The following is an 18,731-nucleotide window of genomic DNA, read 5'->3' on the forward strand; positions in this document are numbered from 1 at the left end:
CTATATAGCTAGGTGTCTTATTAAATAATTCCACATCAGTGTCCTTTGAAAAAAAAATTATATTGTTGTGTTGTTGTTGTTTGAGTCATCAGTCCATAGACTGGTTTGATGCAACTCTCCATGCCACCCTATCCTGAGCTAACCTTTTCATTTCTACGTAACTATTGTATCCTACATCTGCTCTAATCTGCTTGTCATATTCATACCTTGGTCTACCCCTACCGTTCTTACCACCTACACTTCCTTCAAGAACAAACTGAACAAGTCCTGGGTGTCTTAAGATGTGTCCTATCATTCTATCTCTTCTTCTCGTCAAATTTAGCCAAATCGATCTCCTCTCACCAATTCGATTCAGTATCTCTTCATTCGTGATTCGATCTATCCATCTCACCTTCAGCATTCTTCTGTAACACCACATTTCAAAAGCTTCTATTCTCTTTCTTTCTGAGCTAGTTATCGTCCATGTTTCACTTCCATACAATGCCACGCTCCACACGAAAGTCTTCAAAAACATCTTTCTAATTCCGATATCAATGTTTGAAGTGAGCAAATTTCTTTTCTTAAGAAAGCTCTTCCTTGCTTGTGCTAGTCTGCATTTTATGTCCTCCTTACTTCTGCCATCGTTAGTTATTTTACTACCTAAGTAACAATATTCATCTACTTCCTTTAAGACTTCATTTCCTAATCTAATATTTCCTGCATCACCTGCCTTCGTTCGACTGCACTCCATTACTTTTGTTTTGGACTTATTTATTTTCATCTTGTACTCCTTACCCAAGACTTCATCCATACCATTCAGCAACTTCTCGAGATCTTCTGCAGTCTCAGATAAAATAACAATATCATCGGCAAATCTCAAGGTTTTGATTTCCTCTCCTTGGACTGTGATTCCCTTTCCAAATTTCTCTTTGATTTCCTTTACTGCCTGTTCTATGTAAACGTTGAAAAGGAGGGGGGACAAACTGCAGCCTTGCCTCACTCCCTTCTGGATTGCTGCTTCTTTTTCAAAGCCCTCGATTCTTATCACTGCAGACTGATTTTTATACAGATTGTAGATAATTCTTCGTTCTCGGTATCTGATCCCTATCATCTTCAGAATCATAAATAGCTTGGTCCAATCAACATTATCGAATGCCTTTTCTAGATCTACGAATGCCATGTACGTGGGCTTGTCCTTCTTGATTCGATCCTCTAAGATCAAACGTAAAGTCAGGATTGCTTCACGTGTTCCTACATTTCTTCTAAAACCAAATTGATCTTCTCCCAACTCAGCTTCAACTTGTTTTTCCATTCTTCTGTAAATAATACGTGTTAAAATTTTGCAGGCATGACATACTAAACTAATAGTGCGGTAGTTTTCACACCTGTCAGCACCGGCTTTCTTGGGAATAGGTATAACAACATTCTGCCGAAAATCGGATGGGACTTCTCCTGTCTCATACATCTTGCACACTAAATGAAATAACCTTGCCATGCTGGTTTCTCCTAAGACAGTCAGTAATTCAGAGGGAATGCCATCAATTCCAGGTGCCTTGTTCCTATTGAGGTCGCTCACAGCTCTGTCAAACTCTGACCTCAAAATTGGGTCTCCCATTTCATCAGCATCAACAGCATCCTCATGTTCCAGAACCAAATTATCTATATCTTTACCTTGATACAACTGTTGGATATGCTCCTGCCATCTTTCTGCTTTGTCTTCTTTCTCTAGAAGTGGCTTGTTGTGTATGTCAGTGATATTACAACATTGAAGTTGTTTCTTTATAATATCTATCGGTGTAAAAGGTATCAACAATGAAGAATACGTCTGAAAGTAATTTAAAAATTACTGTAGTGTACTGTACAGTAGTATACGAGTAATATCCTATTAGAATTTAGTGTGCTTATTTTATTGTAAAATATTTGTGTAGTACTGGTGTAGTAGAGGTATCCGGAGGAGCTGTCCTGATCAGATCATGAGTCTTAAGTTAATAATGGACTATAACAGGAGAAGAAACAGAGATATGGTGATAACATTTGTAGATTTCAAGAAAGCTTATGATTGCATCCATAGAGAATCTCAGTTTAAAATTTTAAGACACCTTGGACTACACCCCAAATTAATAAACATGATAAAATTGACTCTCACCAATACCAAGTCAAAAGTGAAGTTTAGGGGTGAAACATCAGTGACATTTGAAATTAAAACTGGACTACGGCAGGGAGATAAGCTCTCACCACTATTATTTAACTGTGCTCTAGAAATGGTAATGAGGGAATGGTTTAGAAAATGTCCCCCCAAAATAAAGATTGGCCAAAAAATCAAAACAAATTGCCTGGGTTTTGCTGACGATTTAGCATTACTAGCAGTGGACATAAAAGAAGCAAAAACCCAGATATCAGAACTTCAAAACATTGCAAATAAAATTGGCCTCAAAATATCATTTGAAAAAACAGAAATTATGCCCCAAAAACCAACACAGCTAAAAGAAGTCACCATAAATGGTAATAAAATCAAAATAGTAACTCAGTTTAAATATCTTGGAGAAGTAATAACACATAACTTAAATGAAAAAATCTCAATCCAAGTAAGAACAAATAGATTAGCTAAAGCACAAAAATTAACATGGGATATCTACAAAAAGAAATGTCTATCAATAAATACAAAAATAAAACACTACAACACAGTTATAAAACTGGAAGCTACATATGCAGCAGAAACTATCTTTTACCTGAATAAACAATCAAAGACTGACAGACTTCAGAAAATTGAAAGGAGGATTGGAAGAACCTGTATCAACAAAAAATATCAGAAAGATGGACAGTGGCGGTTAATACCTAACAAAGTCGTGTACAAAGAGCTAGAACCCATTACAGATACTATGCGTAAGAGGAGACTGGGATTCTTTGGACATATCATGAGGATGCAGGACTCGAGACTTCTGAAACAACTAGTACAACACAATCTCGTCTCAAAAAATACCACAACAGGATGTAAATGGATCAGAGAAGTAAGAGAGGATCTGAAGGAAATAGGCCTTACAACAGAAGACACCAAAAATAAGATAAAATTGAATACAAAACTCAAGAATACAAACCTCCGCTTTACCCTTACACAAAACAAACCAACAACACGCACATTTTCAACTGAGGAAAGGGCACGAAGATCGGAGCGTCTGAAGAAGTACTGGGAGGACCGCAAAGCCCGAACAATCCCTTCAAAGAGACCTGAACGACGGACTGACTAAAGTGATCCTATGTGGTCTTAAAAGAAGAAGAAGAAGAAGAAAAAGAAGAAGAGGTATCCGTAGAAACTCTTACTAAAATATTGTTGTAATCAGGATAGGCTTAATTGCAGTTTGGAATTGTGTAGTTCTTGTGTATTACTTTCGATATTCAGTAATTAACAGCAGTTTTTATCCTGTTAGGGGTTGTAGGACAAAAAAAAATAGAGCATGACTAAGTAGTATTGTAGTGTAGTCGTATATTAATTACCTTATTGTTGTGTACTATCCCAGACAATATATCCCTCCGTTCATTTATTTTATTTTTGTAAATAACTTATTTTATTTTTTAATTTAAATTTTTTCCCCCGTAAAGAATGGCTAAGGAGCGCGAGTGTACTTATTGTGGGTGTGGTGAGACATTGAGGGGTATGAGGGAGGAGTTGGAAAGTTTGAGGGAGATAATTAGGATTCTCATAGAAAACAGGAAGGAAGATAGGACTCCCTCAAACAATGTACAGGTTACAGTAGGTGTACAAGAGGGAGGGGAAGGAAAGGGAGGAGTTGTAGAAGACAGGTGGTCTAATGTTCTAAGGGGAAGGAGACTGCAGGCTAAGGCCTCTATTCAGGATCAGAATTCAGGACAGGTGTCTGTGCGAAATCGGTACGAGTCACTCCAGGTAGAACAACAGAGGGAAGATGAGGGACAGGGAACTGTTGCTGAGATGCGTGGAAGTAGGAGGAAGGGAAAAGGTAGGAAAGGGAAATGTAGAGTAGAGGATAGGAAAAGACAGGTGGAACAGGGTCATGGGAAGGAGAAAAAGGAGGAGGAAGTAGCTTCTGCAGCTATCACAAATGATAGGGCTGACCAAGAGGGGAGGGGATCAAATGAGGTGGGTACGGTTGAGGCTCTGGTCATGGGGGATTCAATCATTAGACATGTGGGGAAAGTGTGTGGAGGAAAGGGAACCAGGGTAGAATGTTATCCAGGAATTAGGTTGAGGCAGATGTTGAGGAAAGTAGAAGAGAGGGAGGAGGGAAAGGAGAAGGTGGTAGTGTTTCACGTTGGTACCAACAACGTAAGGCAAGCTGATATAAGTACCAACATAGTTGGAGATGTGTGGGATCTGGTAAATGCAGCACGGATGAAGTTTAAGAAAGCGGAGATTGTTATTAGTGGAATACTGTGTAGGAGGGATACTGACTGGAGGGTGATTGGGGATTTAAATGAGACTATGGAGTGGGTATGTGGGAAACTGGGAGTGAAATTTCTAGATCCTAATGGGTGGGTAGGAGATAGGGATCTGCGCTTGGATGGCCTTCATTTAAACTGCAGTGGTACGTATAAGTTAGGAAATTTGTTTGGAAGGGTAATAGGGAGGTACATTCAGGGAAACGAGATGGCCTAGGGAACGGTGATAAGGGAACAGGGAACTGGAAATCAAGTAGGGATGACATGAAATTGTTAGTGTTGAACTGTAGAAGTATTGTAAAGAAAGGAATAGAATTAATTTAATAGATATATATTTACCAGATATTGTAATAGGAGTTGAATCATGGCTGAGAAATGATATAATGGATGCAGAAATTTTCTCACGGCACTGGAGTGTCTCAGATCAAAAATTAGATGGATGGCTTTTCCGGCGTTTGCTCTATTAACCAGCGTTTCGTCTTAGGTCTGACACTAGACTCTTCAGAGTGGGATTTCCAACTGGAGTGTGTATCGTAGAGATAGGATAGGAATGGTGGGAGGGGGATTGTTCATTCTGGTGAAAGAAGAATTTGTAAGCTACGAAAAAGTTAAAGATGAGACACATGAAATTCTAGGTGTAAGGCTCATTTCTAAAGATAATAGGCAACTTGATATATTTGGAGTGTACAGATCGGGAAAGGGTAGCACTGATGCGGATTCGGAATTATTTGATAGGATAGTCAGCTATGTGGGAAACGACATGGAAAGAAATGGGATTGTAGCGGGAGATCTGAATTTGCCAGATGTAAATTGGGAAGGAAATGCGAACAACAGGAGGCATGATCAACAAATGGCAAATAAGTTAATATGGGAAGGACAGCTGATTCAGAAAGTGATGGAACCAACCAGAGGGAAAAATATCCTGGATGTCGTGCTGATAAAACCAGATGAGCTCTATAGGGAAACTGAAGTAATAGATGGTATTAGTGATCATGAAGCTGTTTTTGTGGTAGTTAAAAATAAATGTGATAGAAAGGAAGGTCTTAAAAGTAGGACTGTTAGGCAGTACCATATGGCTGATAAAGCAGGCATGAGGCAGTTTCTAAAAAGTACCTATGATCGGTGGAAAACGGTAAATAAAAATGTAAACAGACTCTGGGATGGGTTTAAAGAAATTGTCGAGGAATGCGAAAACAGGTTTGTACCTTTAAGGGTGGTAAGGAATGGTAAAGACCCACCTTATTATAATAAAGAAATAAAGAGACTAAGAAGGAGGTGCAGACTGGAAAGAAATAGTTAGAAATGGCTGTGGAAGTAAGGAGAAATTGAAGGAACTTACTAGAAAATTGAATCTAGCAAAGAAGGCAGCTAAGGATAACATGATGGCAAGCATAATTGGCAGTCATACAAATTTTAGTGAAAAATGGAAGGGTATGTATAGGTATTTTAAGGCAGAAACAGGTTCCAAGAAGGACATTCCAGGAATAATTAATGAACAAGGGGAGTGTGTATGTGAGGATCTTCAAAAGGCAGAAGTATTCAGTCAGCACTATGTAAAGATTGTTGGTTACAAGGATAATGTCGAGATAGAGGAGGAGACTAAGGCCAAAGAAGTAATAAAATTTACATATGATAACAATGACATTTACAATAAGATACAAAAGTTGAAAACTAGAAAAGCGGCTGGAATTGATCAGATTTCTGGGGATATACTAAAGACAATGGGTTGGGATATAGTACCATATCTGAAGTACTTATTTGATTATTGTCTGGTCGAAGGAGCTATACCAGATGAATGGAGAGTTGCTATAGTAGCCCCTGTGTATAAAGGAAAGGGTGATAGACATAAAGCTGAAAATTACAGGCCAGTAAGTTTGACATGCATTGTATATAAGCTTTGGGAAGGCATTCTTTCTGATTATATTAGACATGTTTGTGAAATTAATAACTGGTTCGATAGAAGGCAATTCGGTTTTACGAAAGGTTATTCCACTGAAGCTCAACTTGTAGGATTCCAGCAAGATATAGCAGATATCTTGGATTCTGGAGGTCAAATGGACTGTATCGCGATTGACCTGTCTAAAGCATTTGATAGGGTGGATCATGGGAGACTACTGGCAAAAATGAGTGCAATTGGACTAGACAAAAGAGTGACTGAATGGGTTGCTATATTTCTAGAAAATAGATCTCAGAGAGTTAGAGTAGGTGAAGCTTTGTCTGACCCTGTAATAGTTGAGAGGGGAGTTCCTCAGGGCAGTGTTATCGGACCTTTATGTTTTCTTATATATATAAATGATATGAGTAAAGGAGTGGAATCGGAGGTAAGGCTTTTTGCGGATGATGTTATTCTCTATAGAGTGATAAATAAGTTACAAGATTGTGAGCAACTGCAACATGACCTCGGAAATGTTGTGAGATGGACAGCAGGCAATGGTATGTTGATAAACGGGGCTAAAAGTCAGGTTGTGAGTTTCACAAATAGGAAATGTCCTCTCAGTTTTAATTACTGCGTTGATGGGGTGAAAGTTCCTTTTGGGGATCATTGTAAGTATCTAGGTGTTAATATAAGGAAAGATCTTCATTGGGGTAATCACACAAATGGGATTGTAAATAAAGGGTACCGATCTCTGCACATGGTTATGAGGGTGTTTAGGGGTTGTAGTAAGGATGTAAAGGAGAGTGCATATAAGTCTCTGGTAAGACCCCAACTAGAGTATGGTTCCAGTGTATGGGACCCTCACCAGGATTACCTGATTCAAGAAGTGGAAAAAATCCAAAGAAAAGCAGCTCGATTTGTTCTGGGTGATTTCCGACAAAAGAGTAGCGTTACAAAAATGTTGCAAAGTTTGGGCTGGGAAGAATTGGGAGAAAGAAGACTAGCTGCTCGACTAAGTGGTATGTTCCAAGCTGTCAGCGGAGAGATGGCATGGAATGACATTAGTAGACAAATAAGTTTGAATGGCGTTTTTAAAAGTAGGAAAGATCACAATATGAAGATAAAGTTGGAATTCAAGAGGACAAACTGGGGCAAATATTCATTTATAGGAAGGGGAGTTAGGGATTGGAATAACTTACCAAGGGAGATGTTCAATAAATTTCCAATTTATTTGAAATCATTTCTGAAAAAGCTAGGAAAACAACAGATAGGGAATCTGCCACCTGGGCGACTGCCCTAAATGCAGATCAGTATTGATTGATTGAAGAATTCAGTTTGACTTGGCCATAATCAGAAATTAAAGTCATTGTTGTATTTATAAAAATCCATCTTTTTACCATCAGTGATGTACTAGGTTGGTGTTTTTCATTTATGGTTTATGGTGCAAGTGGTCTGTATTTTTGATTATAATTATCATCATAATCATCATCATCACTCTATTTCAGTTAATTCCAATGAGGCATAGGCTTCTATGGAGGAACTGTACATATAATTTTGGGATGGACCTTACAGATTGAATTTAAAAAAATGAAGTCATCTCTGTACAGGATATGAAGGCCCTAGGAAGGGTGGAAGGTAAAAGCTTCCACGATCCTTAACCTCGGCACTTGGCAGGGTAGAGAGTGGTTAGCTCTACACCTGGCTGCCTTTGCCGCTAGGAATTAATCTGGTATTCATTTTTTTGTGTAGGCTGAGTGATACTTGGAGCCATGCATCTCCGTAAGTGGAAATCTCGTATCTTATTTTTTTGACTTCCTGACAGAGATTCAAACCCATGTCCTTCCGGGTGAACTAAGCATGCCGTTACTGTCTCGGCCAAGGAGCTCCTACAAATTGAATTTGGTCAATTCAGTTTGGTGGTACTAATCACAAGATTAAATTTAAATACATTGCTGATTTAGATTATGTCGCACATTGAGTCAACCACTGGAGGTTGGGGGGAAATCTAGCAATGGGACGACCAGATGATCAGAAGAATGGCTAGGTTGATGATGATGATGATGATGATGATGATGATGATTGGAGTAGGTTTGGCTGTAGAAAATAACATACATATTCATAATAGAGAAATAATTACCAGAAAATCGAGGTAGTTACTTGACTTCATTGATATAATACAGTTGATTAAGAAAGAATATGCTACTTAATTGACAGATTTAGAAGAAACTGATTTATGGAAGGAAAACAAACTCATAATTTTAACATATCCTCTCTAGATGAGGAAGTATTTAACAGACTTATAATTTCATAAACTCTAATTGGGTAATCTAGGGAAGATATTTACAAATATAAGGTAGCTGAAGACATGTGTCTGTATTGGAGTGAACACACTCTATGATCCCACCAGACCATCACTTTCCCAGCTTTGCTGCAGGTCACATTGTTTGTACAAGTGTTGAGCTTGCAATTACTTGTTCAAAGTCAAAGAGTTACATTAATTTCTTTTTGATTACATAACTCACCATCAGGTTTAGATTGAAGTAATCTGCAAATTCTGTTAATTTTAATTTCCTGTCACAGACATCAGCCCTGATCTGCATAGGCTGCATGACTATAGACCATGACCTTGACAAAAATGTCATCCAGTGCTTCATAAAACTAGTCAGATTCTTCCTCATCTGCCAAATTCACTGAAACAATTCTTTGTCCTAATTCCTCTGACCACTACATCTATCCACATCGTTTGCTCATTTACTTGTAAAAGTACAAAGAGGGCTATGACACAGAATATGACTGAGATGCCCACTCCTGTCCCATAGCATTTGGTCCCCTGACCCTCCAAACCACTTGTTAGGCCACTCAGCTGTTGCCCATCGTTCATGAACTGGAATGTGACTACAGTAACCCACACGATAAACCATTCAAATTGACAAATGGCATAATAATATTCCTGCTAATTTCTAACCTTGTTTCAAGTAATGCCTAGACTGCTGCTATTGTTCCTCTCCCAATTCTAAAATCAACTGGTCGTCTTTCATGTACTCTTCCTTCCCTTATGTTTTTACAGTAGGCGAAGCTTTATCTGACCATGTAATAATTAAGAGGGGAATTCCTCAAGACAGTATTATTGGACCTTTATGTTTTCTTATATATATAAATGATACGAGTAAAGAAGTGGAATCAGAGAATAGGCTTTTTGCAGATGATGTTATTCTGTATAGAGTAATGAATAAGTTACAAGATTGTGGCAACTGCAAAATGACCTCGAAAATGTTGTGAAATGGATAATATGCAATGGTATGATGATAAACGGGATTAAAAGTCAGGTTGTGAGTTTTGCAAATAGGAAAAGTCCTCTCAGTTTTGATTACTGGATTGATGGGCTGGAAGTTCCTTTCGGGGATCATTGTACATACCTGGGGTTAATATAAGGAAAGATCTTTATTGGGATAATCACATAAATGTAATTGTAAATAAAGGGTACAGATCTCTGCACATGGTTATGAGGGTATTCAGGGCTTGTAGTAAGGATATAAAGGAGAGGGCATATAAGTCTCTGGTAAGACCCCAAGTAGAGTATGGTTCTAGTGCATGGGATCCAAACAAAGCTGGAGATATTCCCAATGGAATGAAACATGTACCATAAATGATTAATTAGTTTGCTTAAAACAAATATAAGTTTGAAAAAGGTGGATATTTACTGTGAGGGGTGTCTTGAAAAGTAGGAAAGATCACAGTATGAAGATAAAGTTGGAATTTAAGAGGACAAATTGGGGCAAATGTTCATTTATAGGAAGGGGAGTTAGGGATTGGAATAAGGTACCAAGGGAGATGTTCAATAAATTTCCAGTTTCTTTGCAGTCATTTAAGAAAAGGCTAAGAAAACAACAGATAGGGAATCTGCCACCTGGGTGACTGCCCTAAATGCAGATCAGTAGTGATTGATTATATATATTTTTCCTTCTACTCTTCATTATATTTAATAAAGTGATAGTTTTAAAAATTGTACCAACTGAAACTCTGTTCTCAGATCTGGTAGTATGTTTTCCAATTTTTGAGTTAGTGCTGTCATTATTTATGTTCTCACTTGCACTTTTAGATGCTGAGATTCAAGAATGGTACAAAGGTTTCTTGAAGGATTGTCCTAGTGGCCATTTAAGTGTAGAAGAATTTAAGAAAATATATGGAAATTTCTTTCCGTACGGTGATGCATCGAAGGTGAGTTATCTGTTTCAAAAATAGCGTTTGCCATTGCTAGAGTGCATGTGCATGTTAGTATTTTGAAAAAATTTTCTTATGATAATCATAGTTTCTTCTGTGACCATTCTTTTCAATCAACAATATGTACAGAGAAGAGCAGCAGAGAGCAGCATTTAGTTAGGAAACAGCAAATGTCTGTGAAATTAAGACTTGAAATGTCAGCCTTTGTTAGGAACCAGTCTGTACCAAATTTTATATTAAAAATACACAAACCACAGAAAACCATTTTTAGGGCTGCCAACAGTAGGGTTCGAACCCATTATCTCCCAAATGCAAGCTGATAGCTATGTGACCCAAACCGTGCAGCCAGTTGGCTCGGTTTTGCCAATGTATTGGGATCAGCACTTGATACGGATTTGGCTCAGTGTTATGGCAAGATGGCCTTCCTGTTGCCAAACCTGTGCGTGGAGAGATGTATTCACTGTTGCGTGTTTCAATGGTGGTTGGTAGTTGGGTGTGTTGGGTGTAGATGAAGAGAAGCTTATTAAGACAAACCCAAATACCCTATCCCCAAGTCAGAGGAATTAGCCGTACGCTGTTAATATCCTCGGCCATGCTGGGAATAAATCTGGGGTCATCTGAATCAAAGCCTGTACGCTGACCATTCAGCCAAGGAGCCACATCCAGGATAAAAGCAAAGTATGAGGCATAAATTTGGCAGTGTACAGAATTTTGTTTATTTACATGAGATTTAAAAATGTTTTTAAATTCCTTCATTTGCCAGTTATTAAACTTATGCATTTTGTCACTATACCTTAGCTGAAGTTTGCTCTCTGTTGGAACTTGTATGTTTATGTTGGTGAAAAATCTTTGTATCCTGATTAACTTTATCCTGTACTTGATTATACTGTATTTGCAAGTGAAACCAGTTAATACAGCTTGTGATAATGTATTTTATTGTTGATATTATTATGAAAGTGTTTGAAATATCTTATCAGTTTTGTTTGTTTTTTATTCATTAATGTTATTCACAATCATTTATTAATATATTCATTTATTTATTTTACCATTATAATTGATGATTTTTTGTATTATTTGTTGTATTAATGCTTATTAATTTGCTTTACATTTTTTTTGGTCCTGTATTATTTTGTTTAATTATTATTTTGTTGTTTCTCTTCAGTTTTGTCAGAAACTGAATATCTTGTATCAATTTTAAAACTTAACCAATATTTTTTTAATGTTGTGATAAGATTGGATTGCGAGAAAGATCTTTGTGGTTTAGCGGTATTACCATACTTTTCCTGTAGCAAAAGCCAAATATGTTTTAAAGGAATACATTAACTATTCTTTTTTCATTTGTGATGAACAAATGGATTTTAAGAAAGAATAATTTTTAATAGAGGAATAAACCATGATTGGAAAGGTAATATAAAAATGTATTTGCCACTGATAAATTCAAGGAAATAAATATTGGAAGTAATATCTGCAATAGCACCCATCTTAAGCTTCCTTGAAGTCTGACAATATATCCCTATATTTCATTGTAAGGTGATTATTGTTTTAAGATGAAGTACAACTAGGCAACCATTCTCTATATAACACTATCAGAGAGAAAATATGGAAGGGATCCGACACTTTGAAAAATGAAGGTATCGGCCAAAGGAAGACAAGAGCCACAAAGGGCGTGGAAATGAAAGACTCTCTAGGCCTTGAGTGCTCTAATACCGTCGCGATTGAAAAAGAACAAGAGTTGACCAAGGGAGGTCAGATAGTATAGATGAAAGTGGGGAGCCTGGCACAAGTAATTGGGAATAAATGCCAGGACTCAGCTAAGGGCAGCATGATCGCCAATCCACGCTCCTAAGTTCAGAGCCCCTTTTAGTCGCCTCTTACAACAGGCAGGGGATACCGTAGGTGTTATTCTACCACCCACACCCACAGACGGGAATTGTAAGGAGATAATTGGCAAAGGGAAAATGTAGAGTTATAAATCAAAGATATTAAAGTGATATAATTCTGTATTTGCAAGGCTTAAAGTGACTACTTGGGAATCACTACGGGGGGTTTTAGTAGTCCAGTTCTTATCAAGTGAAGATTAATGACTAGAAGAACGTAGAAATGGTTCCCAGGAAATGGCAAGAACTGTTGGATCATAGCTGCATAACAATTTTGGAATGGAGTAACCATACGAGAATTCTTAGAATTTGATACTTAGTGCAAAAGTGAAGTCTCCTGTTACCGAGCTCGATAGCTGCAGTCGCTTAAGTGCAGCCAGTATCCAGTAATCGGGAGATAGCCCTGAAGATGGTTTCCCATTTTCACACCAGGCAAATGCTGGGTTCCGTGGTTCAAATCCTGGTTGCTCTATGTGAGATGTGTGCTGGACAAAGCAGGGGTGGGACAGGTTTTTCTCCGGGTACTCCAGTTTTCCCTGTCATATTTCATTCCAGCAACACTCTTCAATATCATTTCATTTCATCTGTCATTCATTAATCATTGCCCCAGAGGAGTGTGACAGGCTTCAGCAGCTGGCACAATTCCTATCCTTGCCGCTAGATGGTTCATTCATTCATTCCATTCCTGACCTGGTCAAATGACTGGAAAGAGGCTGTGGATTTTCAATAGAATACAGCTGCATCAAAATTCTACCATTCTGTTCATCGACTACTTTGAGATGATACATTTCTCCACGTTTACAACCTCACACTGTACAAAACATGTCTTGTACCAATTCTAACATACGGACTAGAAGCAGCAATGTTGGCTAGACCTGCAAAACGTACCTGTAGGCCACTGAAATTAAGTTCCTTCATTCTTGTCTCCAAAAGACTAGGAGGGACAAAATAAGGAATGAGAATATCCAGCGACTACTTGGATTGGGCAAAAGCCTGTTGGAAACCTTAGAATTAAGCTGATTATGATGGTCTGGACATACGAGAAGGATGGCTCCATTTAGGAGAAGGAATATTGTTGCTAAGAGGCCCAGAGGGAGACCTCATGATCGTTGGGAAAAGCAAATTTTCAAGGATCTTGTAAAACGTGACGTAAATTGGCAGCAAAAAATAGAAGATCAGCTATAGACGGACAAGGTGAACTGGAAGAAGGTTGTAAACATCCGCACCTGGCCTTTTGGAGTGGAGAATTTGTGATGATGATGATGATGATGATGATGATGCCAAAAAAAAAAGGAGCTTATCCCTTAAAGCATCAATGCTACCAGAAGACTTGGAGCTACTCGGATGCTAGTCCGATTTCTCTGAGACCCAGCAATTAGTTCTGCCACACTGCGATGTGCTTCCTCAAGGAAAGAAGTGCACAAGGCAGTGGAAACAGGTCAGCAATGTGGTGGAAGGCCAATGAGCATACAGGATTCAAACATTTGATTGCTTTTAAGCAATGACTTCTGAATTTTCTGGTTCTTGTGATTCTTGCACAGTTAGCTCAATTGAGCGCATGAATGGAAACACGTGCACACAGGGTGTGCCACAAGTGCATTTTACTATACTTAATTTTAATGCGCCCAACATAGCACAGTGCCAATAAAAGATAATATTAATAGTATGCATGTTTATATAAATGATCAAGATTTTATACTACATAATATTATTTTAGCTTCTTTATAAATGGTATATATATTCATATATTTTAAGTGTTAGTAAAATAGGTTTTTACGTTGTGAAATGCTGTTTGTGTTGTTAAAATCTCATTTTCAGTATATTTTATTTTTATTATTGACAAATACATTGCAAACGGGAAATATCCCGGTGGCAATGGTCACTTACAGTAGTGTAATAATAAAGTAAAGTTAACATAATTACCCAACAACAAACAAACGAACAAACAAACGAACAAACAAACAAACAAAAAACAAGAGTACAACAAGCAATTCCATGAGAAGAAAATATTTCAAGAAATACTACTAGTTTAACATTCTAAATCCAGCATCATCATATACAAATTCACACACAACTTAAGTACTTCCAGTACTTAACACTATGTCTTACAATACTATAGGTTGAACTTGCCGCTAGCTTAACACTACAAGTGATAATAAAGTAAAGTTAAAAACATAACTACCGGTACCCAACAAGTACAACAACACGAGTACAGAGAGTAATTCCGTGGAAAAAAACAATTACAAGAAATATTACTAGTATAACATTCTAAATCCAGCATAATCATATACAGTTTCATACATCATCATCATCGGTTTGCCCTTCCCTCGAGTCGGGTAGGTTGTTTGAAAACAAGCGTCTTACAAAGTTAGCTATTCAAAAAGATTTTGTTGTTCATGGCAGATTCCCAATTCCATCCTCTTCTCTGTGATCCAAGTTTATGCTCCCCAGCAGGGTTGTAGTGATGACCAAGCTTCCTAGAAGTTTCATACACAAGTTAATTATTTCCAGTACTTAACACTATGGCTTACGATACTATAGGTTGAGCTTCCTACTAGCTTAACGTTACAATGATAACAGTGGCGGCTCGTGCTGAATAATGTTGGTGGTTCTGCTCTGTGACGCCCAGTCCCTTGAAGTGTGATCGACACATCTAAATTCGTATTGTATACGGGAAGTGTCAGCTGAGCTCGTGTGCCGTAGAGGCGCGCGGCTGTGAACTTGCATTCGGGAGATAGTGGATTCGAATTCCACTGTCGGCAGCCCTGAAGATGGTTTTCCGTGGTTTCCCATTTTCACACCAGGCAAATGCTGGGGCTGTACCTTAATTAAGGCCACGGCCGCTTCCTTCCCACTCCTAGGCCTTTCCTCACCCATCGTCGCCATAAAACCTATCGACAGGGACATCGACAATATAAATAACTGACTTGTACAAAAGACAACAATTAAAAAATTACAAAAAATAAAGCCCCTCTTCCGCTTACTGAAAAAAAAATTGTTGACCTATCGACACACTCATATTTACAAAGGTTCAGCGACCTGCATATATCTTTGGCAGCCGGCTTTCTTAATGGAGGGGGAACATCATCTGATGGTACTCGCGTTTGTTTTCATTTTCATGACTACCTAACTCGGAAGAATTCACTACCATTACGGAGAAACATGGTCATGATTATTATCCGCACACTTTATCTTGGTGCATTTGTGTACGGGGGTGAGGAGTAAGGAGGGAGCTGTCCCGGTATCGATAGTGCTGCCTGGTGCTGCCAACTGAATGAAAATGAAATCTGAATTGAATCAAGAATATGATCGATCGATATGAAATTTCTAAACCGCTATCATCTTAAGCTAACAATTATGTCACATACACATTATATAACATTATAAAACATTTTTCGATGCGAATCTTGTTCCTAGCATGAATTCTATACTTTGGCTTTGTTGTGTAAACAACAACAGTACTAGAGTAGAACGCAGCCCGGAAGGCAGTTTGAAGAGGGTTGCGCAGTAACATTCGCGTACTTTGTAGTATGACGTGTTTTCCGCTGAGCCAATAGAATCATTTCAGTAAGAGGTGCCTGTTTGTGGGGGTCACGAGTGAATGTTTCGAGTTTTATTTGTAAATATCATAATCAACGAATTTAGGGAACTATTTGTGTGTGTACGATAGATCCAGGAAGAGCAAAAAGACAAGTATTCCGTCGACAGGCGAGGGAAATAGTATTTAAAGTGTATTTGTATTTGGTAAGCATGCAGCAGCAGGCGTTCATAGGCGGAGAAGGTGAGGAACGCCATGTTGCCACGCTTCAAAAGAAGACAGCACTCGCGTGTGGTATCGGCCTGCAAACAGTACAGAGGATAAAACAAGCTTCGGAAATAAAAATAATGCGGTGTTCAGGTCGCCAGAGAAGAACCCTTAGAGGAAGAAGCCAGTGACGGTCCTTGATGATTTCATTAAAAATGTTCTGCGTACAACAATATTTGATATGTATAAAAACGGCGAATATCCTACGACATTGAAACTGGACCGTCCATTTTACCTTCCTTAATATTTCGAAAATTTTCCTGAACACTTTCTCGGGGTTTAATGTTAAAAATTAATTTGGACTTTCACAAAACTTTTAAGCCCACAAAAAATAAAGGTCATCGCTTTGGAATTAAAGATATAACTGGATGAAAAAATATTTACACATACATGCTGTTATGAGTAGCCACATTGGCATCACCGCACCTCATACTTCTGTCTCTCTCTGCGCAACGAAACCGCCTTCCGCGCTGCGTTCTACTCTAGTACGTTAAGTGTACGCCAGATGTCGCACAACGATGCTTAAGCGATTCATAGTTTGTGTTTCAAAGGTTGCCAGTACGAATCTTGAAGATCGCCGAGGTCGACCGATTCAGCACTAGGGTGTAAATGCACCAAGATAAAGTGTGCGGATAATACTTGTAGGCCTAAGAACTCGCTTATTCGCTTCGTACGAGAGAGAATGTTTTCGGTCGTTGGATAAAATTTTGCTGAAGTCCTGGTCATTTACACTAAAGATGGAAAAATATACATACCACCAATCATAAGGTACGTTGTTTGAAGACTTAACATGGACAGCAAATTGATTTTGTGTTACTTAATCACAACCATCCTCTTTTATCATGCATTTATCCTGTATTTAAACTATTTGGGCTTTCTTTCTATTGAACAGAAGCATCACAACTATACTGTAGTATCTGAGAATGTTGACATGTAAGAATTTTAAACCATATTAATATCCACACAGTTTCATAAGTTCTCTATTTATACTGATGAGTACAATGGAGGGAGCTTTCCCCAAACTGCTGTGATTTCAACATGCTCGCTCGCTGCAGCAACTCTCTCACGGACGGTGGCGCCGTCTAGTGTATTATTTACTAACTCTATGGTCACGGGAATAGGTCAGACGTACTGCAAGGCGTGCAGTTTATACAGATCCTTATGGGCGACCCTTAGCCACCTATCAGAAGAAAGCTTGTAGTTAAGTGTGCTCTCCGAATGTTCTGTCATTCACAGATCTAAACAGGGTTGCCAGATCACCAGCAGCTGTATGGGAATCTATCTCTGGCTCAATATAAATACTCAATATGAAGGACGGGATCGCTAATCGCTGTATATTACTGTATATCTTTCATTGTGGTGGTTGTGCAGCTCTGCAGATCGTATTATGGAGCCGCGCCTAAGTGATAATAAAGTAAAGTTAAAAACATAATTACCCTACAAGAACAAAAATAACAACAACAGTACAACAACCAAATCCCTGGAAAGAAAATATTACAAGAAATACTACTAGTTTAAGTTTAAAATTCTAAATCCATCATCATCATATACAAATTCACACAAAAATTAAGTTCTACATAACTTTTAAATAGAACTATTGATATATTTCTGCAGTACATACACAAGGTCATTCTGTGTCATGATCACCAACTGCTCCGAGCTGCCTAGCTATTTTTCAGTAATTAATTATAACACTACTATTGATTTAACTGTAAATTATTGATATTATCAAACAACATTTAAATGCACAATAAGCAGGGCAGTATCTCTAACTTCTCAAAGAAGACTTGAGCTACATCATTTTTACAGTGAAGCAGTCAGCAGTAACTCTTGTAAAATAGAGCATCGTGCAGAGAGTGAACAGATTTATTTCTTGTGTAGAAAGATTTGAGCTTTATTTGTTGGTTATGACTTCACAAGTATGTTTTTAGTATTTGAAAATATGGCTTCTCCACCATATGTATTCTGCAGTCATCAGTTTCTTGGTCATATCTTTATCAAAGATGGTGTTTTGTCAGATGAATTAAGATGAAGGTTGTATAACTTCCCTAGTTCATTTTTATTGGAATTTGGGATGGCATTATTTGTCTGATAATATACATGGTAATAAAAAAGAAAGATCATAGTTGGTACAGCTATGCAAAGCATTTTAATACAAGATGGTAACTGCTACAAGTGTCCTGCCCATCATGAGGTAAAATGAACTAAAATTTGCCTGTTTTCATTTGGAAACTCTCTCTGAATGTTTACTTTATTATTCCTGTATTTAATGCATGAATTTCTCTACAGGCACTCACCCCAGATTAGTATGTTTCTTTATCACTTCTTTTTTGTGTGTTATGGATGCACCTCACTTAAAAAATGTTATGAGCATGTGTAGACAAAGGTATATAAAGCAAATTTCATGGAACTAAGAAAAGAAGACATTTTCTGAATCTTTGGACTTCGTCACATACCTTGTGCACATATTGTATATCTGAAACAATCTCTCCCAATATAGACCAAAACCTCTAGTAATTTACGAGGGAATATATCATATCAGTGGTAATACAAGAAGAAA

The 18,731-nt window shown here is 38.0% G+C and overlaps 1 protein-coding gene across 1 annotated transcript in view; it reads left to right on the forward strand.

Annotated features, from left to right (window-relative positions):
• Nca (neurocalcin homolog) overlaps nt 1-18,731 on the forward strand; it is a 34,006-nt gene that overhangs the window by 11,361 nt on the left and 3,914 nt on the right. Inside the window, exon 2 of the mRNA XM_067145749.2 lies at nt 10,368-10,486. Within this exon, the coding sequence (XP_067001850.1) occupies nt 10,368-10,486 (119 nt within the window). The remainder of the gene's footprint in view (nt 1-10,367; nt 10,487-18,731) is intronic.

Source organism: Anabrus simplex, chromosome 4 (genome assembly GCF_040414725.1).
Source record: "Anabrus simplex isolate iqAnaSimp1 chromosome 4, ASM4041472v1, whole genome shotgun sequence".
Lineage (NCBI taxonomy): Eukaryota > Metazoa > Arthropoda > Insecta > Orthoptera > Tettigoniidae > Anabrus > Anabrus simplex.